The following is a 24,303-nucleotide window of genomic DNA, read 5'->3' as shown; positions in this document are numbered from 1 at the left end:
CTCCTGAGTTCAGGCAGTTCTCCTGCCTCAGCCTCCTGAGTAGCTGGGATTACAGGCGCGTGCCACCACGCCTAGCTAATTTTTTTGTATTTTTAGTAGAGACGGGGTTTCACCATGTTGACCAGGATGGTCTCGATCTCTTGACCTCGTGATCCACCCGCTTCGGCCTCCCAAAGTGCTGGGATTACAGGCGTGAGCCACTGCGCCTGGCCCCCTCTTTTTTTTTTTTTTTTTTTTTAAGACAAGAGTCTTGCTCTGTTGTCCAGGCTGGAGTGCAGTGGCATGATCTCGGCTCACTGCAACCTCTGCCTTCCACGTCCAAGCAATTCTCAAGCCTTAGCCTCCTAAGTAGCAGGGATTACAGGCATGTGCCATCATGCCCCAGATACTTTTTGTATTTTTAGTAGAAGCAGGGTTTCATCATGTTGGCGAGGCTGGTCTCGAACTCCTGACCTCAAATGATTCATCCACCTCAACCTCCTAAAGTGCTGGTATTACAGATGTGAGCCACTGCACCCGGCCCACATTTTTAACATTTTTTGATCCTCCTCCTACCCCTGAGCATGTCCACCCAGAACGCATCTACAATACGTTAATTTTATATAGCCCTCAGCGGCAGCTTACCACACTCTTCTTAGGTTGTACGGTAGTGCAGTTACTTGTTCACGGGCCTATATCCTCCTACTAGACTGAGTTGATGGTAGTTACCACTGATGGTAGCTGAAGTTTTATTTATATATTCAAACTAAAAACTATCTACAAAGACCTCTCCTAGTGTAGACACATAGTTGAAACTTAATAATTGACATGTATAGCTGGTGGTGAGGGAAGTGCTGATTGTGGTATAGACAGTACATTCCTGGATGAAGGGCTTGTATGGGCAAAGGCATGAAGAATGTTTGGGAAAATCTGGAATGTGTATAGAAAAGGAATTGTGTTCTGAAAGTCAAAGTAAGAAGTTTGGTAGGCAATGAGGAGTTGGTTTTTTTTTTTTTTTTTTTTTTTTTTTTTGAGACGGAGTTTCGCTCGTTACCCAGGCTGGAGTGCAATGGCGCGATCTCGGCTCACCGCAACCTCCGCCTCCCGGATTCAGGCAATTCTCCTGCCTCAGCCTCCTAAGTAGCTGGGATTACAGGCACGCGCCACCATGCCCAGCTAATTTTTTGTATTTTTAGTAGAGACGGGGTTTCACCATGTTGACCGGGATGGTCTCGATCTCTTGACCTCGTGATCCACCCGCCTCGGCCTCCCAAAGTGCTAGGATTACAGGCTTGAGCCACCGCGCCCGGCCGCTATTTTTTGTTTTTAAATACAGACAGCATCTCGCTATGTTGCTCAGGCTGGTCTCAAACTCCTGTGCTCAAGTGATCCTCCTGCCTTGGCTTCCCAAAGTGTTGGGATTACAGGACTGAGCCACCATGCCCCTAGGGGCAGTTTTGATCAGCGGATTATCCATAGAGAGCTTGCACAGCTGATGCTCAAAGTGTGATGAATGAATGAAACCAAAAAGATACATCTGAATTACTTTGTTAGGGAGTACATTATCTTTGGAACTTGTTTCATGTTTACAGAAAGTAAATTGGTGGTTTAAGTGTTGGGAGTTGCCTGTGTATACTTTGTGTGAAAGAATTAGAACACACATTTTATTCTTAAGTAGTTCCTCATTTTGTTGAGGAAACATAAACATTTGAAAGTTATGGGCCTTTGCAAAGCCATTATACATGTAAATAATGCTTAAATTATATGAAGATGTAGAATTTAAAAAAGTATCTGAGTAGCATGGGGTTAATCAGGAAACAATTCTTGGAGGAAGTAATACAAGGAAATGTGGGGGACTGAGGAAAGCTTTTGCCTCTGCACTTTGTGGAGAGGATTGTATTAAATTATTCAAATTCATTTCAGTGGAGTATTCCCAGTAGATAACATTAGTAAAATAGCCAAATTCTGTCATTTTCTTACAAAAATTCAGCTTTTATGGGGAAAGGAAAAGTCACTGAATCTTATGATAGATCATGTTTGTTTTCTATTGCTGGATCAGATATGGTGAAAGAGGGAGGCAAATTAAGTGTTAAACCAGAAGGAGTTGAGGGAAAGTGCTTGCTTGGGATCATAAAATGCAAATAAAATGTTGCTACTTCCTCATTTCACTGAGAGAATGGTATCCATAACCACATCCTGGTTTTCTTCCTCATTTTATTATAAAAGAGAGCCCAGTTTTAACTATGTTAATTCTTTGTTATAGGGAAATACCGGACGTTGCTTTGAATAGAACTAAGTCACATGGTTATACTAATAAAGATGAGTTACTATGAGTTTGTTCTATTTTATATAAATTGCATAAAATTCTTGGAATTCTTTACCCCCTAATCCTCTGTTATTAGTGGTGTTTTGGATGAGAATGTTGTTTTTCCCAGTCTGTGGTTTATTTCTTTGTGATGTGAGGTGAAGCTAGTAGTCCAGAAACATGTACGTGACAGATAAAGCAAAAGCTTGAATTAATAAAAACGTTCTAGGCTGAGGCAGGAAAATCACTCAAGGCCAGGAGTTTGAGGCCAGCTGACACAACATAATGAAACCTCGTCTCTACAAAGTGAAGCAATTTAAGAAAAAAATGTTCTAATATTTATACAGGCAATAGCTAGGAACGTAAGGAGTAAATTATGGTAGGTAGTTCCACACACTCACTAAATTTTAAACTAACATTTTGCCTCCACAGCTCGTTCATGATCAGATATTTTAAAATGGGAGAACCAAATACCACATGTTCTCCCTTATTTTTTTTATTTTTTTGAAACGGAGTCTCACTCTGTTGCCCAGGCTTCTGGGTCTGGCTCCTTTCACTCGGTGTAATGTATTTGAAGTTCATCCATGTTATAGCATGTATTGGTACTTCATTGCTTCTTATTGCTGAATAATATTTCATCATACGGTGTAGTCATCTCTATTTACTCTAGGGATTTCTCACTGGTAAAAAATTATACTCAGACCTTTCAAAGAAGTTTTGTAGTAGGTTTACCCACTGTGTCCGTTTGGACTAGTGCCAGTATTCGGTTTGCAGGAGTTTCCCTGTTACCTGTTTTCCCTGTTTTTCATGCCAGGAAAGCTTTTCCTTCAGATAGTCCCATGGTTAGTACCTTCACTTCCGTTTTGTCCTCTTTTCTACTTAGGGCACCCCAGCTGATTTGCAGCATAACTCCCCATTTCCTGCTTGCTTTTGTTTCCATTAGTATTTGTCACTGTCTAACATACTTTATTTGCTTTTATTTTTATTTTTTAATTTTTATTTTATTTTATTTTTTTGAGACAGAGTTTTGCTCTTGTTACCCAGGCTGGAGTGCAATGGTGCGATCTCAGCTCACCGCAACCTCCGCCTCCTGGGTTCAGGCAATTCTGCCTCAGCCTCCTGAGTAGCTGGGATTACAGGCACGCGCCACCATGCCCAGCTAATTTTTTTTTTGTATTTTTAGTAGGGACGGGTTTTCCCCATGTTGACCAGGATGGTCTTGATCTCTTGACCTCATGATCCACCTGCCTTGGCCTTCCAAAGTGCTGGGATTACAGGCTTGAGCCACCGCGCCTGGCCTTATTTTTATTTTCTTGAGACAGAGTCTTGCTCTGTTGCCCAGGCTGGAGTGCAGTGGTGCAATCTTGGCTCACTGCAACTCTGTCTCCCAAGTTCAAGCGATTCTCCTGCCTCAGCCTCCAGAAGAGCTGGGACTAAGGACATGAGCAACGACACCTAATTTTTTTTTTTTTTTTTAATGTTTTTAGTAGAGATAGGGTTTTGCCATGTTGACCAGGCTGGTCTTGAACTCCTGGGCTCATGTGATCTGCCTACCTCGGCCTCGCAAAGTGCTGGGATTACAGGTGTGAGCCACTGAGCCTGGTCTAGCTCTTCCACCAGAACACAGATTCCAAGAGGGCTTTTTGTTTACTACTCTATACTACAGAGCACTTGGCACATATTAGGTGCAGGCCAAGATCAAGACCAGCCTGGCCAACATGGTAAAACTCCATCTCTACTAAAAATACAAAAATTAGTCCAGGTGCGGTGGCTCATGCATATAATCCCAGCATTGTGGGAGGCTGAGGTAGGTGGATCATGAGGTCAGGAGATCAAGACCATCCTGGACAACATGGTGAAACCCTGTCTCTACTAAAATACAACCCAGCTCACTGCAACCTCTGCCTCCTGGGTTCAAATGATTCTTATGTCTCAGTCTCCTGAGTAACTGGGACTATAGGCGTGCACCACCATACCCAGCTAATTTTTGTATTTTTAGTAGAGATGGGGTTTCACCATGTTGCCTCGGCTGGTCTTGAACTCCTAACCTCAGGTGATCCTCCCGCGGGCTCGCAAAGTGCTGGGATTACAGGCGTGAGCCACAGTGCCCGGCCATTGTCTCTTAAAAAAATAATGTTTAAGATATGAATGGTATTGTGAGTGGTGGTACTAGTAACAGTGTAAAGTGTTTTTAAGTATTCCTGGTCGGGGGTGGGTGTGTACATACAAACATGCAAATGACTGTTTTGGATGTAGGAAAAAATCAGTGTTTATTTTGAAATCTCATTCTACACTTTCATGGACAGCATAGAAAGAGCAAGGAAGTGGCTTCCTGTTTTTAACACTAAAAGCAGGAAAGGACAGATAGTGGTATGACCCATATGAACAGTAAGGAAAGCCGTTAATTAACTGTGGTTCAAAGGTTTAAAAGTTGCAGTCTAAAAACCTTTCATTGAGTATTTCACCTACTTTTTTTTCATCAAGTAGAGGTAAAAACATAATTTTCACTTACAAATACTTTTAGAATTTATAATGCTTTCTCTTTTCTTTTTTTTATTTTTTTGGGTCAGGGTCTTACTCTGTCACCGAGGCTGGAGTGCAGTGGCACAATCTCAGCTCACTGCAGCCTCTACCTCCCTGGGCTCAGGTGATCCTCCCACCTCAGCCTCTAGAGTTGCTGGAACCACAGGCACATACCACCATGCCCTGCTAATGTTTGTATTTCTTGTAGAGACTGGATTTGCCATGTTGCCCAGGCTGATCTTGAACTCCTGGGCTTAAGGGATCCTCCTGCCTCATCCTCTCAAAGTACTGGAATTACAGGCGTGAGCCACCTTGCCTGGGCCATTTTTTTTTCTTTTCTGAGACAGCGTCTTGCTCTGTTGCCCAGTCTGGTGCAGTGGCACAATCTCAGTTCACTGCAACCTTTGCCTCCCGCACTCCAGTGGTTCTACCTCAGCCTCGTGAGCAGCTGGGACTAGAGGTGCACGCCACCACAACTGGCTAATTTTTGTACTTTTTTTGTAGAGACAGGGTTTCACCTTGTTTCCCAGTTGGTCTTGAATTCCTGAGCTCAAGTGATCCACCTGCCTTGGCCTCCCAAAATCCTGGGATTATAGGCATGAGCCACTGCGCCTGGCTATTAGGCATTTTAACCGTGTGATGATTCCATTTTCAATACTTCCTCAGATGGGAATTATTTGGGATTTAAAGATTCTTAGTTTAAGTTTTGAAACGATTTTGTCATGTTTCGGTTATTCTAAATCTATCACATGATGCCGTTTCCTTTTTCAGTAGAAAAGACATTAATTAAAATTTAAAAACTAGCCAAGCCTGGTGGTGTGCACCTGTATGGAGTCCTGGCTATATAGAGGCTGAGGTGGGGAGACAGCTTGAGTCCAATAATTGGAGGCTGCAGTGAGCTATGGTCATGCCACTTTTCTCCAGCGTGGGTGACAGAGTGAGGTACTGTTTCTAATGACAACAACAACAAAAGTGTTGCCCAAACAAAAATTCAAAATGTTACGGATTTTTTTACTATCTTTGGTATGCAATATTATGTTTGTAATGAAATGTCTTGAGCTCTTTCAGCAGTATTATAGCACCAGCAAACGGCATTAGTTATGGTTTTAAAGAAAAGATTTTCAGATGTGTAGCCTTTAATCTCAGTGGCTGCAAGTTATGAAGCACCTTAATCTTTTCCAGATCATAAGGGTCTTAGCACCATCAGACCAAGTAGATTTTTCTTGTGATCATCTATGTAAATTTGGATACATATTTTTTCAGGAATCAGGCAGCTCAACAAACCCTGTCACATAAAACTTTCTGAATAAACTGCATGCCATGGAAAATTGTTTTTTTTTAATATATTGTTTGATTTTCTTTTAAAGTGAAACACCTCTTTTTTTTTCTTTTTTTAATTTATTTTATTACCTCTGCCCGCCCCTGCCTTTTCTTTTTGAGATGGAGTTTCGCTCTTGTTGCTGGAGTACAGTGGTGCAATCTCAGCTCACTGCAAACTCTGCCTCCTTGGTTCAAGCGATTCTCCTGCCTCAGCCTCCTGAGTAGCTGGGATTACAGGCATGCACCACTATGCCTGGCTAATTTTGTATTTTTTAAATAGAGATGGGGTTTCTCCATGTTGGTAAGGCTGCTCTTGAGCTCCCCCAACCTCAGGTAATCCTCCCACCTCGACCTCCCAAAGTGCTGGAATTACAGGCATGAGCCACCGTGCCTGGCCCTTTCCATTATTTTTTAACCTTTTCATTGGTTATGTATAACCAATATACACATACATGGAGTACACATCTATACATTAATTAGTTAAAAGAATGAAAAGTAAATGTGGCATGGCTGGGTGCAGTGGCTCACGCCTGTAATCCCAGCACTTTAGGAGGCTGAGGCAGGTGGGTCACTTGAGGTCAGGAATTCAAGACCAGCCTGGCCAACATGGTGAAACCCCATCTCTACTAAAAATACAAAAATTAGGCTGGGCACGGTGGCTCACATCTGTAATCCCAGCACTTTGGGAGGCCAAGGTGGGTGGATCATGAGGTCTGGGGATCGAGACCATCCTGGACAACATGGTGGAACCCCATCTGTACTAAAATACAAAAAATTAGCCAGGTGTGGTGGTACGCGCCTGTAGTCCCAGCTACTCTGGAGGCTGAGACAGGGGAATTGCTTGAACCCGGGAGGCAGAGATTGCAGTGAGCCAAGATTTTGCCACTGTACTTAAAAAAAAAAAAAAAGAACCCACAAAAATTAGCCGGACATCATGGTGCATGCCTGTAATCCCAGTTACTCAGGAGGCTGAGGCGTGAGAATTGCTTGAACCTAGAGGTGGAGGTTGCAGTGAGCTAAGCCATGCTACTGTACTCCAGACTAGGCAACAAAGCGAGACTCTGTCTCAAAAAAATAAATAAATAAATAAATACATAAGTAAATGTGGTATATAATGAATGCTTATATAATAAAGAGGCAGCTAAGAAACCTCACCTGATAAGTAGCATGCTACCATCACTGCAGAAACCGCTCCCTCTGTGCGCCCCTCCTTAAGCTCCTGAGATAACCATTCTCTTGACTTTTCCTTATGGTTTTATCACTTGTGTATGCATCTATAAAAGTAAGTGTTAGTTAAGCCTGCTTTTGAATTTTACATAAATGCATTTGTGTTGTATGTGTTTTTGTGCCTTAATTTGTTTACTCTGTAACAGAGGCTCCAGCCCTTTGTTAAGGATTCCCACTTCATTTGTTTACATTGCTGTTTAGTATTTCATTGTAAATGAGTATGCCACACTTCATTAATTTCTTTTTTTTTTTTTTCTTTTTTTGAGACAGAGTCTTGCTCTGTTGCCTAGGCTGGAGTGCAGTGGTGTGATTTTGGCTCATTGCAACCTCTGCCTCCCAGGTTCAAGTGATTCCCCTGCCTTTTGAGTAGCTGGAATTACAGGCATGCGCAATCATGCCCAGCTGATTTTCATATTTTTGGTAAAAACGGGGTTTTGCCATGTTGGCCAGGCTGGTCTTGAACTCCAGTCTTCAGGTGATCCACCCGCCTTGGCCTCCCAAAGTGCTAAGATTAGAGGCGTGAGCCACCGCCTGGCCTTCCTTCATTTTAATAATAATGGACATTGAGGCTTTTTTCATTTTTTGCCAGTGACTAATAAAGCTACTATAAATGTTCTGATATATGTGTTTCCTGCATGTAAATGTGAGCTATTCAGGGTTGGAATTACTAGGTTATGAAGTTCTGGAGTATGCATGTCTTCAGTTTCACTAGATAGTGCCAAATTATTTTCCAAAGTGATTGTACTGGTTTAGCTATCTGCTGTGTTCGAGAATTCTTGTTGTTCCACATCTCTTTACCAGTGCTCAGTATTGCCAGAATTTAAAATTTTTGCCAATTCAATTGGTATATGTGTACTAGTATCTCATTGTGGTTTTAATTTGTAATTTTCTGTTGCCCAGTGAAGCCGAACAGCTTTTTATATGTTTAATGACCATTGGAAGTTCTGATTTCATGAAGTGCCGGTTTAAATCTTTTGTCCGTCTTTCTACTGGGTTTGTGTATTTTTCTAAGTTGTTTATAGGAAATGTTTATGTATCCTAGAAGGTTTTGCAACTGTTGTCCCTCTTTTGTGGCTTGTCTTTCACTTAGCATAATGATTTCAAGGTTCATGTACCATTGTAGCAAGTAACAGTACTTCATTCCCGTATCACTGCATACTACTCCATTGTATGGATATACCACATTTTGTTACCATCTTCTGGCTGTTGTGAATAGTGCTGCCATGAACATTCATATACAAGTACTTGTTTGAGTATATGTTTCCAGTTGATATATATGTAAGACTGGAATTGCTAGGTCACATGAAAAGTCTATATTTACCTTTTAAAAAAATATTTTTGGCTGGGTATGGTGGCTCATGCCTGTAATCCCAACACTTTAAGCCAAGGTGGGCTGATCACTTCAGGTCAAGAGTTTGAGACCAGCCTGGCCAACATGGTGAAACCCCATGTCTATTAAAAATACAAAAATTAGCTGGACATGGTTGTGCATGTGTGCAATCCCAGCTACCGGGGAGGCTGAGGCACGAGAATCACTTGAACCCAGGAGATGGTTGTTGCAGTGAGTCTAGATTGCACCACTGCACTCCAGCCTGAGTGACAGAGCAAGACTCCATCTGGAAAAAAAAAACAAAAAAAAAAAACCCACAACTTTTTTTTTTTTTAAATCAGGTTCATCATAGTCAAAGTCTATGTGTACCTTTGAGAAACCAGCACTTTTCCACCTTGGCTGTGCCATTTTACATTTCCACCAGCAAATGTATTAAAGATTTTTCTAAGAGTCATGTAGTTTTATATTTAGGTCTGTGCTCTTTTTGAGTTAATTGTATAGTGTGAGATTTTGAGCAGGGGTCATGTTTTTGGCCAGTGGATGTTTGGCCACCTTAGTGAGAAAGTTTTTAAAATAAATATGGCATTTAAAAGTAATCTGTGAAGGTCTAAACACTTTATAATTTTGTAGATTTTAATCTTTCTCCCACCTTTTCCTTTACTTAGCAAGTTTTGAATAGAAGTAAAGCTATTTGATGATTCTGATATAAATTTGTTCCTTAAAGACTGCCAGAGTTGGTTTACTTGTCCCAGTTTATTTTCCATGCCCTGGGTGCATAGGTCAAGGGTGGAACTTTAAATCACCTGACCTTGAGAAGATGCTGAGACAGTTCTAAGCACATTTGCCAAGCTTTTTATCCTAACATCAAAGCAGTGATTGTTTGTCTCAAATGCTCATGTTTGAGAGAAATTTTGTCTTTTGATATATTGAGATTTGAGGCCTAGATTCTAAAATAAATAAAAGTTATTAAATTAGAACTGACATTGAGAATTCTTGATGGAATTAGTAGTAACACTACCACTAATAGTATTAATTTGGAATAATACTAGAGTCTCAGTTTTGGCTTTGTCACTGCATTGTTATGTGACTTGGACAGAGAATTTAAATTTTATTCATTGAACTTATAAAATACGACTAATAAGTTATTAAACATCTGTTTCTCATCAATAATTAAAATGACCATGTTGTTGAAATCATCAACTTTTTGGTGGAGTTACCAAAAACAAGCATAAGCCATTCAAGTAAACAGGGAATTAGACATTTATGGCTTTGTGGAGGGGCGAGAGCAGTGAGGTTTAGGGCCTCCCTTCTCTAATGAGGCAGCTATCTTAAACTAGGAAACTGTTCCTGCCATCACAACTGCCGCACCAGCAGAGGCTGGTGAATAGGCAGTGGCACATAAAATTGCGCTGGTGCCGATCCAGCACTGAGGTCTGCTGGAGCTTGCTTCCTACACTGGTGCAAAGTGTGGCCCCTGCCTTGTATGTGCTTCTCACTGGTAGACCCTATATCACATCCACACCCTGATCACAAAGGTATCCAGGAAATACAGTTTTTAGCCTTCCAGCTCCTAACTCTCTGTGTGTGTGTGTGTGTGTGTGTGTGTCTGTCTGTGTGTCTGTCTGTGTGTCTTATAGGGGGTTTGTAATGTGTGTGTTGATCATGTACAGAACTTAGGGAAAGAATGGGAAGTCCAATAGCACAGTGGTCTTGAAGTGCTTTGAATGCTATCAAAGTATTTCAGATTGGGCCAGGCACAGTGGCTCATGCCTGTAATCCCAGCACTTTAGGAGACTGAGGTGGCCAGATCACTTGAGGTTGGGAGTTCGAGACCAACCTGATCAACATAGGGAAACCCTGTCTCTAATAAAAAATACAAAATCAGCCAGGCATGGTGGTGCACGCCTGTAATCCTAGCTACTTGGGAGACTGAGGCAGGAGAATCACTTGAACCCGGGAGCTGGAGGTTGCAGTGAGCTGAGATCGCGCCATTGCACTCCAGTCTGTGCGACAACTGTGAAACTCCATCTCAAAAAGAAAAAAAAAAGGTGTTTCAGATTGATCTAGTAGCATCACCAAATGAGAGGCAGTGCAGCATTGGGGTTAGGAGCACAGAGTGAAATTAGAAGGCCTGGATCATCTGTTCATGGCTCTGCCTCTGGCTGCTTTCCTAAGTGGGAAAGCCATTTAGCCTTTCTGAAAGTGGAAGAAATGGTATCTTCCTTAAGAGTATGCAGAGTATGTATATATATATATATATATACACACATACTTAGATATATAAGTATATACTTATATATGTACATGTACATACTTATATATATAAGTATGTACTTATATACTTATATATATAAATATATAAATATATGTGCATGAAAGCACTTGGCAAGTGCCTGGTATGTCATAAATACTCAACAGATGGGCACTCTTGCTGCTGTTGTGATTATTCATCATCTTTATCATCGTCATATAAACATATTTGGCCATCTGTGTTGGGCCAGAATGATGCTTAGCAAAGGGACAGTTGTTAGAAAGTGGACTTCAGAAAGTGGTAGCACCCAACTTTTCCCTTGTGTTGTTAACACCTGCATAGGCACTAGAATAGGTGGTACTTATTTGTATTACATTAAACAATATAGGAAGCTCACCTTAAATAGGATTATAAAGGATATTCCCCAGACTACTTTTGATAAGGTCTCCATCGATCTCTAATCAGCAAATCCAAGAGTTTGAATTGTTCTCTTGAGTTGAGAAGGCTCTTAAGTGATGGGTATTTCAAGCCCAGTGATCCAGCATTTAGTCTTGAGTAGATACTGTTTTTCCTTTACTTATATGTGCTAGAATATGGGATTTGTGAAGGTCTTCAGAAAGAATGTTTATGGGTATATCCTTAAGGCTGCTTGAACTTTATCATTGTCACTCCCTTATCAGTTAGGTATTCTCTCCTTCTTTGGACAAACATCCTTTTATAATACTTATTATATTGTATTTATTTGTGTTTCTCCACTACACTAAGAGTTCTTAGGGAGTATAGAGGTTGTTCTTACTCATTTTTATTCCCAGCGCCCAGTTTAGTGCCTGGAAGGTACTGCGCAGTAAATATTTGTCAGTGACTGAGTATTGGGTCAATGATGATGAATATTACATAAGCCTTAACTAAAGTCATTTCACAGTGACCAAACTGAGGAGGAGGAAGAGGGTGGTGGAGATGCGGGGAATGAGGGTTGGAATAGTGGGAGTATTACTTTTTGTGGAGAGAACTGTCTTGTACTTTAATGTATTCTGAAAGTCTAGCACATAATCCGGTATGTATTGAGTACTCACTAAAATGTATTCGAATGAATGAATGAAAAGATTACTCCCCCAGTTTAACTGTGGTCTTAGACTATTTAAAGTTAACTTGATATTTTTGGAAACATGCTGTCATTGCCTAGAACTGGAACTACCAGTTGTGATCCCTCCCCTCATTTTTTTCATGGCTAGGTTGCAGGGAGTTTGGTTTGCTGCCCTTTGCATCTTTTTTTTTTTTTTTGAGACGGAGTTTCGCTCGTTACCCAGGCTGGAGTGCAATGGCACGATCTCGGCTCACCGCAACCTCCGCCTCCTGGGTTCAGACAATTCTCCTGCCTCAGCCTCCTGAGTAGCTGGGATTACAGGCACGCGCCACCATGCCCAGCTAATTTTTTGTATTTTTAATAGAGATGGGGTTTCACCATGTTGACCAGGATGGTCTTGATCTCTTGACCTCGTGATCCACCTGCCTCGGCCTCCCAAAGTGCTGGTGTTACAGGCGTGAGCCACCGCGCCCGGCTCTTTCGCATCTTTTAAAAAATTATTATTATTATTATTTTGAGACAGTGTCTCACTCTGTTGCCCAGGTTGAAGTGCAGTGGTATGATCTCGGCTCACCTACACATCCTCAACCTCCTGAGCTCAAGTGATCCTCCCACCTCAGCCTCCTGAGTAGCTGGGACTACAGGCATGTGCCACCACACCTGGCTAATTTTTGTATTTTTGTAGTGACAGAGTTTCACTAAATTGCCCAGCTGGTCTCAAACTCTTGGGCTCAAGCGATCCACCGACCTTGACCTCCCAAAGTGCTAAGATTACAGCGTGAGCCACTGCGCCCAGCCATACACATCAAATCTTTCTGTTGAACCTACTAACTGAGATCAGAGCTACTACTCTGGAGCTTAGCTAAGGAGTAAAGGGGAACTGAGACTTCTGCCAAGAGTCCCTTTCTCCTACCATTCTATCCCACCTGCTTTTGGTCTCTAACATTCCTCATTGTGACAGCTTCTCCTCCTCTACCCTGTGCTAGTGTGTTCCTGTCTCAGGGACTTAATCATTTGTTAAGGGGAGATGGAGATGTCTGACCATGGCGGCCACAATTCTTTGTTCAGGAAATTGGAACCCATTCTTTTCTTCCTAACCCCAGACAGCTGTGCCTCTGGCTTTCTTTGTTTAGCCCAAGGCTGAGGGGTGAAGCTCTACCTCATTCTGGCCTGCAGCCTTTTCTATCTCTGGTATTTGGAGCAGACTCTTAATGTTTTTATGTTTTATATATTAAAAACAAAAAAATACTGATTTTGTTGCTAATAAGAATTTGTAAGGAAATATTTCTCTTAATATTGGAGTTAATACTTTGAACATTAATGTGAAGTGTTTAGAAAGGTTATAAAGAAATGAGATCGGCCGGGAGCAGTGGCTCATGCCTGTAATCCCAGCACTTTGAGAAGCTGAGGCTCGTGGATCATTTGACGTCAGGAGTTCAAGACCAGCTTGACTGACATGGTGAAACCCTGTCTCCACTAAAAAATACAGAAATTAGCTGGGCGTGGTGGTGGGCACCTGTAGTCTCAGCTACTTGGGAGTCAGAGGCAGGAGAATTGCTTGAACACAGGAAGCAGAGGTTGCAGTGAGCTGAGATCGTACCATTGCACTCCAGCCTGGGTGACAGAATGAGACTCTGCCTCAAAAAAAAAAAAAAAAAAAAAAAAAAATCCTGCTGAGCAGTCTAGAAAAAAAAAAAGAAATGAGATCATCAGTACTGTAGTTTCCTTCATTAGAAGAGTTAGTACTGTTGCTCTTTTTGATGTGAATGAAAAGGATTTAAGACTACTTTTTGTTTTTTCCTTTGGGAAATAAATGCATGGGTAATAACAGCCAAATTAAAAGTTTTAATTAGAATTGGATGTCTCTATTCCTATTTTCATTCAACCAGTATACTTGTTGGAAGAGGAGACTATCAAAACGGACATACCGTTTAAATGGAAAACTTGCAATCGTGATAGACGTGTTATTTATGGATATTTTCTGTCCCAAGGAAAGGTATTAGAACCAATTGTAAGAGAGATGGGGGCCAGGTGTCATGGCTCACGCCTGTAATACCAGCCAAGAAAGGTGGATCACCTGAGGTCAGGAGTTCGAGACCAACCTGGCCAACATAGTGAAACCCCGTCTCTACTAAAAATACAAAAAATTGGCTAGGCATGGTGGTGGGCACCTGTAATCCCAGCTACTTGGGAGGTTGAGGCAGAATTGCTTGAACCCAGGAGGTGGAGGTTGTAGTAAGCTGAGATCGCGCCATTGCACTGCATCCTGGGCAACAAGAGCAAAACTCAGCCTCAAAAAAAAAAAAAAAGAGAGAGAGAGAGATTGTATCAGGTACTGTAGATTCTTAGAGTAGCTTCTGATTTTGCTGAGCCTTATTTATAAGGAGACTTATCTACTGTGAGGCTTATTTAGTAGGCACTTGAGAGTCCAGTGTCATAGAAAGTTGTTAATTTTAGAGTTACATGGTAGTCTTCTTTAGCAATGAAAATCTTTTACCGAATAAGGCTTATTTTTTTAAATGTTTTTGATTAATTTAGTTAACAGGTTAATTTATATTGGCATCAAGCCCAGATCTGATGGCTATAAACTCAGTGGTTGGCTGATATAGTAAAACTGTAGTTTCGTTTTCTTGTGGTTTGGTTTAACCTTTGCATTCAAGAGTTTAAGTAGATCGCATGTGGTCTGGTCACATGTGTTCTGAGTAGTGGTCATACCACACCAGGCATAGCATTTCCGCTCCACTGTGACTTGATTTTTTTTTACAGAATTAAGTTTTAGTACAACTTAATCTCTCAGAGGAAGGGAGCCTTTAAGTTCCTGAGCATGGGAATTCACTTTGGGAATTTCTCTTCTCTTTCTTCCCCTCCCCTCCCCTCTTTAAAATTTTTAGAGTCCCACTATGTTGCCCAGGCTGCTCTTGACTTCTTGGGCCCAAGTGATCCTCCCACCTTAGTCTCCCAAGTGTTGGAATTACAGGTGTGAGTCACTGTGTCCTGCCTTCTTTTGTTTTTGAGACAGGGTCTTACTCTGTTGCACAGACTGGAGTGCAGTAGTGCAGTCATAGCTCTGTCATTTCAGATTCCTGGCCGCAAGCAGTCCTTCCACCTTAGCTTCACGAAGTGTTGGGATTACAGGCATGAACCATTGTACCTGGACTCTTTTTTTTTTTTTTTTTTTTAAATTCCTTTCTAAAGGGAAAAGATCCTAAGGTGGGTGGTTTCCTATAAACCTCCGTTGCCTTTTTTTGATTTTGAGACAGAGTCTCATTCTGTTGCCCAGGCTAGAGTGCAGTGACCACGGCCCACTGCAACCTCCGCCTCCCGGGTTCAAGCAATTTTCCTGCCTCAGCCCCCCTGAGTAGTTGGAATTACAGGCACATGGAATTACCATGCCCAGCTAATTTTATATTTTTAGTGGAGACGGGGTTTCGCCATATTGGCCAGGCTGGTCTTGAACTCCTGAGACTTCAAGTGATCTGCCCACCCACTCGCCTTGGCCTCCAAAAGTTCTGGGATACAGTCATGAGCCCCTACTCCTGGCCCCTGTAGCCTATTTTGTAGTATTTCTTGTTTATTATTTTCTCTTTGGATTTGTTTCATTTTGATCATTGAAAATATGCAAAGGATGGAATCTTAATTTTGGAATTATTTTTCCTGGTTAAAATTGGAATTATAGTGGTTTTTATGGCATTTTCCCTAATCTATTAATGTCGGAGGTTTGTGGGGAAGGAAGAGCTGTCTTTTTGAGATTATTAGGAAGGGAAACTGTTTAATGGCAGAATTGTACAACTACATTTTATTTTTATGAGGCCTACTTTATTAATTTAAATTTGTTTGCTCTACATTCATGAAGTCAGTTATTGGAAACCATGTAATATATGTTAGCTATCAAAGTTAAGTGACTTTTGTCTAACATGAGTTGTATTAAAATGAACGTAGAGAATTGATGCCTTTCCAGATGTTTTCCTGATACCTCAGGGTTTTTGTTGTTGATTTTGTTTTGAGATAGGGTCTCTGTTATCCAACCTGGAGTATAGTGGTGCCATCATAGCTCACTGCAGCCCAAACCTCCTGAGCTCACAGGATCCTCCTGCCTCACTTCCAGAGTATCTGGGACTACAGCTACACTGCACCTGACTAATTTTTAAAATGTTTTTGTTGAGACACAGTCTTGCTATGTTACCTAGGCTGGTCTCTAACTCCTGGGCTCAAACAACTCCTGCATTGGCTTTCTAAAGTTCTGGGATTATAGGCGTGAGCCACCAAGCCTGTCCTGATTTAGCAGTTAATTAAATATAAGTGGCCTCTCATTCTCAGGTGCTCTTACAGTATGAAAATGGAAGTTGTAAAGTTAGTTTTTAAAGTAACTCAGTGGAATAATAGACAGTGGAGACTAGGAAGGGTGAAGGAGTGAGGGTGGATGATGAGAAATTACTTAATAGGTACTGTGTATTATTTGAATGATTGATACCCTGAAAACCCTGACTTGTCCATTACACAATCTTGCACGTAATGACATTGCACTTGTACCCCATAAATTTATATCAATAAAAAAGTCATGTCATCTGTTAAAAAAATTGTAATAAAGTAACTAAATTAATGGTATGTCACCATTTCTTGGCAGGACTTTGTGTCATTGTATCAAGATTTTGAAAACTTTTATACAAGGAACCTCTACATGAGGATAAGAGACAACTGGAATCGGCCAATCTGTAGTGTGCCTGGAGCCAGGGTGGACATCATGGAGAGACAGTCTCATGATTATAACTGGTCCTTCAAGTGAGTCTTGGTTGGGAAATTATTTCTTGACAACAGCTACAAAAGGATTTCTTCATTTGAGAAAACATGTTATTGCAAATTGAGTATTTTCTCAAAATAGGAGTAGGAGCTGAGGATACAATACAATATGATTGGTTTTCTATTGTGTTTGATACTGCATTAGATTATAGTTCAGAACGAAATTTGGCTTATTTATTTATTTTTTGAGACAGAGTTTCGCTCTTTTGCCCAGGCTGGAGTACAATGGTGTGATCTCGGCTCACTGCAACCTCCGCCTCCCAGGTTTAAGCAATTCTCCTGCCTCAGCCTCCTGAATAGCTGGGACTACATGAATGCACCTCATGCCTGGCTACTTTTTGTATTTTTAGTAGAGATGGGGTTTCACCATGTTGGTCAGTCTGTCTTGAACACCTGGCCTCAAGTGATCTGCCTCCCTCAGCCTCCCAAAGTGCTGGGATTACAGGCGTGAGCCACTGTGCCTGGCCTGGCTTATTTATTTTTTAAAATAACTCCTATTGATAAGAAACAGTATACAAAACTCTAGTCCATTTTATTTTTGGTCTTACTTTTTAAAAAAATAAAAAAGAAAAGCTATCCTTTCCATTGTGTCACTCATCAGAATCAAGTATCCGAATTTATTTCTAGCTATTTTGATTTCTCAGGTGATATAAGGATATGTGGATTGTTTCTATTTAAATGAACTGAATCGTTTGGAAAACTTTTTATGTTTTTAACATTATATTATTATTATTATTATTTACTTTTTTTTTTTGTGACGGAGTTTCGCTGTTGTTACCCAGGCTGGAGTGCAATGGCGCGATCTCGGCTCACCGCAACCTCCGCCTCCTGGGTTCAGGCAATTCTCCTGCCTCAGCCTCCCGAGTAGCTGGGATTACAGGCATGCGCCACCATGCCCAGCTAATTTTTTTGTATTTTTAGTAGAGACAGGGTTTCACCATGTTGACCAGGATGGTCTCGATCTCTTGACCTCGTGATCCACCCGCCTCAGCCTCCCAAAGTGCTGGGATTACAGGCGTGAGCTACCGCACCCGGCTTTAACATTATATTATTTATTTGTGTTTTTGAGGCAGAGTCTTAATTTATTGCCCAGGCTGGAGTGCCATGTCATGATCTTGGCTCACTGCAACCTCTACCTCCCAAGTTCAAGTGATTCTCCCATCTCAGCCTCCCTAGTAGCTGGGACTGCAGGGATGCACCACCACACCCAGCTGCCTTTTGTATTTTTAGTAGAGACGAGGTTTCACCATGTTGGCCAGGCTGGTCTCGAACTCCTGGCCTCAAGTGATCTGCCCACCTCGGCTTCCCAAAGTTCTGGGATTACAGGTGTGAGCCACTGTGCCTGGCCTTAACATTGTATTGTTTAGATTGGACAAGTATTACATGATTAAATTGCCATTATAAAAAATAAATAATGCAGATAAACTGTTAGTTCCCATGATGTGTTCCTCTGCACGTCCACCCTCTTGCAAATCCTGCTTCACTCCCCAGAGGTGACTGTTACCACTTTATTTTGTATTATTTCTCAAGATCTTTTCTGTGGGGATATGTTTATAGTGTGTCTACTGGGGCTACATGCAGGTAGTTATTTCCCCATTATGGAATTGGCCTGGCTCAGTGGCTCATGCCTGTAATCCCAGCACTTTGGGAGGCTGAGGCAGGCGGATCATGATGTTAGGATCATGATCAAGACCATCCTGGCTAACATGGTGAAACCCCATCTCTATTAAAAATACAAAAAATCAGCAGGGCATAGTGGCATGTGCCTGTAGTCCCAGCTACTCGGGAGGCTGAAGCAGGAGAATGGCTTGAATCTGGGAGGCAGAGGTTGCAGTGAGCCAAGATCGCGCCACTGCACTCCAGCCTGGGTGACAAGAGCAAAACTCCGTCTCAAAAAAAAAAAAAAATTATTTTACAGCTTGCTTTTTTAGCTTGCTCACATATTGGTATCACCCTTCTTGTGCATATTCACAGCAAGTTTATTATTTGTAGTGGCTATATCATATTTTACAGTATAGATGTGCCATGGTGTGACAGGTTGGGCTGTGTTAATACTCTCAAAATTTCAGAGAATTAAAACAGTAACAGTTTATCCTTGTCCATACTTCATGTTCATCCTAGGTTGGTGGGGCCCCTGAACCATGTTGTCCTTAGTTAGGGGCCGAGGCTGCCTCAGCTTCCACCATATGGAATGTCACTGGTCCCTGTCCTGAGGAATGGGTATGGCAAATTGTGCAGTGGCTCTTAACAGATCCTCATGTGTATTTATGCTCATGTGTGGGAATCACTGAGGAGTATATATATCTTTTTATGGATAAGTACTGCCAAACTGCCCTCCAAAAAACAAACAAAAAGTGTCCTGTAAGATAAGTGACTGTCCTGGGCAACACTGGATATCATTGGTTTTAAAATCTATTTATCACTATTAATAAATGAAAATTAGTTATTTTAACTTCCATTTCCATAACTGGTAGTGTGTTTGAGATTTTTTTATATAGACTTTGTTCTGTCTGCTTCCTTTTGTGTTACCAGTGCATTTACTATTACATTTAAGTACTTTTTTGCCCATGAATTTCATTGTTTTATGCTATCAATACACAGGTATACAGGGAATATAATAAAAGGTGTTATAAACATGGGTTCCTACAACTATCTTGGATTTGCACGGAATACTGGATCATGTCAAGAAGCAGCCGCCAAAGTCCTAGAGGAGTATGGAGTTGGAGTGTGCAGCACTCGGCAGGAAATTGGTAAGTGAAAGCTATATTTGGCCAGCTGCTGTTTTTGACACTGTTTTAGTCAGGGGCAAATAATAGTAATATAGACCTAGAGTACTAAATATCCACACTTTGTCATGTCATTTAGATGAGGTGAAGAATCCTTTGTTTTTCTGAAGTGTGATACATGATTTTAATGCTTTCAACACATTCTGAGATGTAATTATCTTTCCCAATGTGTTACACATATAGAATGTCTCTCGAAAAGTCCTGCCAGTATTTGTTTCATTTATAACTTTAATGTTGATTTCATTGGCTTTTGCAAATGTTAGTGGTTAAGAGTGCCACTTATTAGGACACTGGCCATAGAGAGTTAATCTGCTTTCATACTGATTAATTAGGGCTAATAATAATTCCTGCCTTATAGAGCTCTTTTAAGACTTAAGTAAGCTAATCCATGTAGAGCACTTGGAACATAGTACACAATAAATAGAAACTCCTTTTATTATTGTTATAAGCTTATAAAATATAAAAGTAATAGCTTTGTATAAGGAGATTCAATTTATTTTAGTTCAGAGGAAGATTTCAGATTTTTCCAATTTGTTTCAGAGAACTGATAACCCTAGAAGTTATGAAAACTTTCCAATATTTATTACTGTGAATTACCACTAAACACAGATTCAAAGAACAGTTCATTATTAGCTATTTCTCAGGGTTCTAGGGATCAGCAAGCACAGTTGGGTGGTTCTTACCCAAGGTTCCTCTCACAGTTGCACTCAGTGGTGACTGTATGGCTGGAGACCTGTGAAACCTTCATTCACATGTTTCACCTAGGCTAGGGTGGCTGAAGCTCTGTGTGGCCTCTCCATGTTTATAGCTTGGGCTTCTTCATACCGTGGTGGTCTTGGGAGAGCTGTTCATCATGCATGGCAGCAGGCCTCTAGAGCAAGCATGCAAAGATACCTGTGACTGATGCCAGGAACAGTGGCTTATGCCTATAATCCCAGCACTTTGTGATGCCAAGATAGGAAGAGCAGCTGAGCCTAAGAGTTTGAGACCAGCCTGAGCAACATAGTGAGACCCTGTCTATACAAAAAATAAAGTAGCCAAATGTGGTAGCACACGCCTGTGATCCTAGCCACTCAGAAGGCTGAGGCAAGAGCATCCCTTGAGCCAAGGAGTTTGAGGCTGCAGTGAACTATGATTGTGCCACTGCACCCTAGTCTGTGACAGAGTGAAACCCTGTGTCAAAAAACAAAAACAAGGATACTCAGTTGATAGCTGGAAGGCTTATTATGCCCTAGCTGTACAGGTCCAGAATATCACTTATGCCTCTTCCTATTGGTCACCCCAGATTCAAGGGTTGTGGGGATTGCCCACCTGTGTCTCCAAATGGGAAGAGTAAGAAAGAATTTGCATCCATATTTAATCTTCCACAGCAACTCTGTCAACTCACTCAATTTAAAACAAAATGAAGAAAGGAAAAAGGAAAAATAAAATTGTGCAGATTTAATATCTGTTTATTTAGATAGATAGTTACATAGACATATAGATAGATTGATGCATAGATAGATGCAGGGTCTCTGTTGCCCAGGCTGGAGGGCAGTGGTGCAATCATAGTTCTCACTTCAGCCTCAAACTTCTGTACTTCAGCCATCCTCCCACCTCAGCCTCCTAAGTAGGTAGTACTATAGGTAAATGCCACCATGCTAAGCCAATATTTATTTATTTATTTATTTGAGATGGAGTTTCGCTGTTGTCACCCAGGCTGGAGTGCATTGGCGCCATCTTGGTTCACTGCAACCTCCGCCTCCTGGGTTCAAGCAATTCTTCTGCCTCAGCCTCCCAAGTAGCTGGGATTACAGGTGCCTGCCACCATGCCCGGCTAATTTTTGTATTTTTAGTAGAGATGGAGTTTCACCACATTGGTCGGGCTGGTCTCGAACTCCTGACCCCAGGTGATCTGCCCTCCTCAGCCTCCCAAAGCCCTGGGATTATAGGTATGAGTCACTATGCCTGGTCCACAATCTAATTTTAAATATTTTCATTCCTCCTAAAAGAAACCACATACTTAGTAGCATTCATTGGATACTGTTTCCCTTCCCCCTACAAGTCCTTGGCAACTAGTAGTATACTTTTTGTCTTTCTAGATTTGCATATTTTGGACATTTCATATAAAAGGAATTGTATAACATTTAGTCTGCGTCTGGCTTCCTTCACTAGCACAGTATTTTCAAGATTCATCTGTGTTGTAGCATGTAATAGCATTCCATTCTTCTGTATGACTGAGTAATAATCCTTTGTGTTGGGGATGCCACATCTTGTTTATTATCCACTTACCACTTGATAGTCATTTGGGTTTTCTCTGCTTTTTGGCTATTGTGAAGAGTGCTGCTGTGAACGTGGGTGTACAAGTTTTTGTATGATATATTTTTGTTTCTCTTGGGTTTATATTTACAAGTGGAATTGCTAGGTCATATGGTAACTCTGTGTTTGACTTTTTAAGGAATTGCTAAACTGTTTTGCAAAGAGATTGTACTGTTTTATAATCTCTCCATCAATGTATGAGGGTTCCTATTCATTTTTATATCATCTTCCAGTCATCTTGTTTGTAGCCCAACTTTAACCCTTGCTTACTTTGTTGCCTGTTGTCTCTGGTTTTTAAGCTTCTCTGGGGTTCCATATGGTGAATTTACTTAATTTTCAAAGAATTCCACTCTGTAAGGTCATAGATATGACCTTCTTCTAACTCTGTCATTTTCCAGTTGTATTGGCTTCCTGTGGCTGCTGTAACAAAATATCAGAAACAGAGTGATTCAAAACAACAAAAATTTATAGTCTCATAATTCTGTGGGTTATAAGTTTGAGGTCCCAAGTGTCAGCAGGGCCATGCTCTCTGATGCTCTGGAGAATCCTTCCTAGGTTCTGGTGTTACCAGCAATCCATGACGTTCCCTGGCTTATAATACATCACTCCATCACATGGCTGTCTTCCTGTGTGTCAAACATTGTCGTCTTCTGGCCAGGCACAGTGGCTCATGCCTGTAATCTCAACACTTTAGGAGGCCGAGGTAGGTAGATCACTTGAGGTGAGGAGTTGGAGACCATCCTAGCCAACATGGTGAAACCCTGTCTTTACTAAAAATACAAGAATTAGCTGGGGATGATGGAATGTGCACACCTGTAATCCCACCTACTCAGGAGACTGAAGCAGGAGAATCACTTGAACCTGGGAGGCAGAGGTTGCAGTGAGCCAAGATTGCACCACTACACTTCACCTGGGCAACAGAGTGAGACTCTGTCTCAAGAAAAACAAACAAACAGCATTGTCTTCTTCTGTGTTCCCTCTGTGCATGTCTATCTCTGTGTCCAAATTTCCCTTTTCTATAAGGATATTAGCATCCCCCTAATTGCCTCATTTTAATTTGATCACCTCTGGAAAGTCCCAGTTTCCAAAGAAGGTCACGTTCTTCTGGGAGTGAGGACTTCAAAATATCTTTTTGGTGGGACACAATTGAACCCATAACATCATCCTTCTATATATTTTCCATTTTCATTCATTGTGTGTAGAATTACAGATGTCCACTAATTAATAAAAAGTTGAGCCTTTTGCTTTTATTTCTTGTTTATTCAGTTGTTTTGTAATGATTTTCAAGAGGAAAATGGGAGTAGAACATTTTTATTCCCCTATCTTAAAGCAGAGTTTCTAGCTGACCCTCCAGAAATAACAAACCTTTTGATCTAATTCTGCAGTTAAAGGAGCATTGTGCAGTGATGACATAATAAGGATACCTTATACTTTTATGGCATTTTATATTTTATAAAGTGCTCAAACATTATCTCTCTTGATCCTCACAACAATGTCATGAGGTAGATAGGGCAAATTATTATTGCTGTTTAGCAATATTTAGCTTAGGGAGATTCTAAGTGCTTTGATTAAGCAAGCCTTAAGGACATGTCATCCAAGCTACATGTCCTTAAGGCTTGCTTAATCAAAGCACTTAGAATCTTTCCTAGCATCTTGTCTTTCTGTAATGTCATTTAGTCCTTAAAGATTTGAGTACCAATATAAAATTGTAGTACAAATTTACCAGTCAATTCAAAGTGTGGAAAGAAACCTTTTTTTTTTTTTTTTGAGACAGAGTCTCACTCTGTTGCCTAGGCTGTAGTACACTGGCGTGATCTCAGCTCACTGCAACCTCTGTCTCCCAGCTTCAAGTGATTCTCCTGCGTCAGCCTCCAAGTAGCTGGGATTACAGGCGTGTGCCACCACGCCCAGCTAATTTTTGTATTTTGAGTAGAGATAGAGTTTTGCCATGTTGGCCAGGCTGGTCTTGAACTTCAGACCTTAGGTGATCTGCCCTCCTCAGCCTCCAAAAGTGCTGGAATTACAGGCGTGAGCCATCCTGCCTGGCTGGGAAGAAGCGTTTTTACCTATCTCTTGCTGCATAACAAACCATTTCAAAACTTAATGTTTAAAACAGCAACAGATATTTATTTGCTCATGATTCTGCAATTTGGGGAGGGCTTGATGTTTTCTCAGCTTCATGTGGTATTGGGTAGGCAATTATGACTGTATAGAGTATCCAAGATGTCTCAACTCACATGTTTGACACCTCAACTGGGTGGCAGGAAGGGCAAGGCCTGACTGGGCATCTCCCTGTTTCTCTCTCTCTTTCTCTGTCTCCCCAACTCCTTATGTCTTTCTCTCCTCCTTCCATAGTCTGTTATCCTCCAGTCTCCCCTCCGCTCATGTTCTGTCTTTACAATA

The 24,303-nt window shown here is 41.2% G+C and overlaps 1 protein-coding gene across 2 annotated transcripts in view; it reads left to right on the top strand.

Moving 5' to 3' along the window:
• SPTLC2 (serine palmitoyltransferase long chain base subunit 2) overlaps positions 1 to 24,303 on the top strand; it is a 119,916-nt gene that overhangs the window by 21,844 nt on the left and 73,769 nt on the right. For both annotated transcript variants that reach the window (XM_012476890.3, XM_064375070.1), the window contains exons 3-4: positions 16,644 to 16,798; positions 19,418 to 19,566. In XM_012476890.3, the coding sequence (XP_012332313.2) occupies positions 16,644 to 16,798; positions 19,418 to 19,566 (304 nt within the window). The remainder of the gene's footprint in view (positions 1 to 16,643; positions 16,799 to 19,417; positions 19,567 to 24,303) is intronic.

Source organism: Aotus nancymaae, unplaced genomic scaffold (genome assembly GCF_030222135.1).
Source record: "Aotus nancymaae isolate 86718 unplaced genomic scaffold, 86718_ANA_hifiasm-v0.15.2.pri h1tg000011l, whole genome shotgun sequence".
In the NCBI taxonomy this organism is placed as follows: domain Eukaryota; kingdom Metazoa; phylum Chordata; class Mammalia; order Primates; family Aotidae; genus Aotus; species Aotus nancymaae.
The sequence above is the reverse complement of the archived record's forward strand: the minus strand, read 5'-3'. Positions and strand labels throughout refer to the sequence as shown.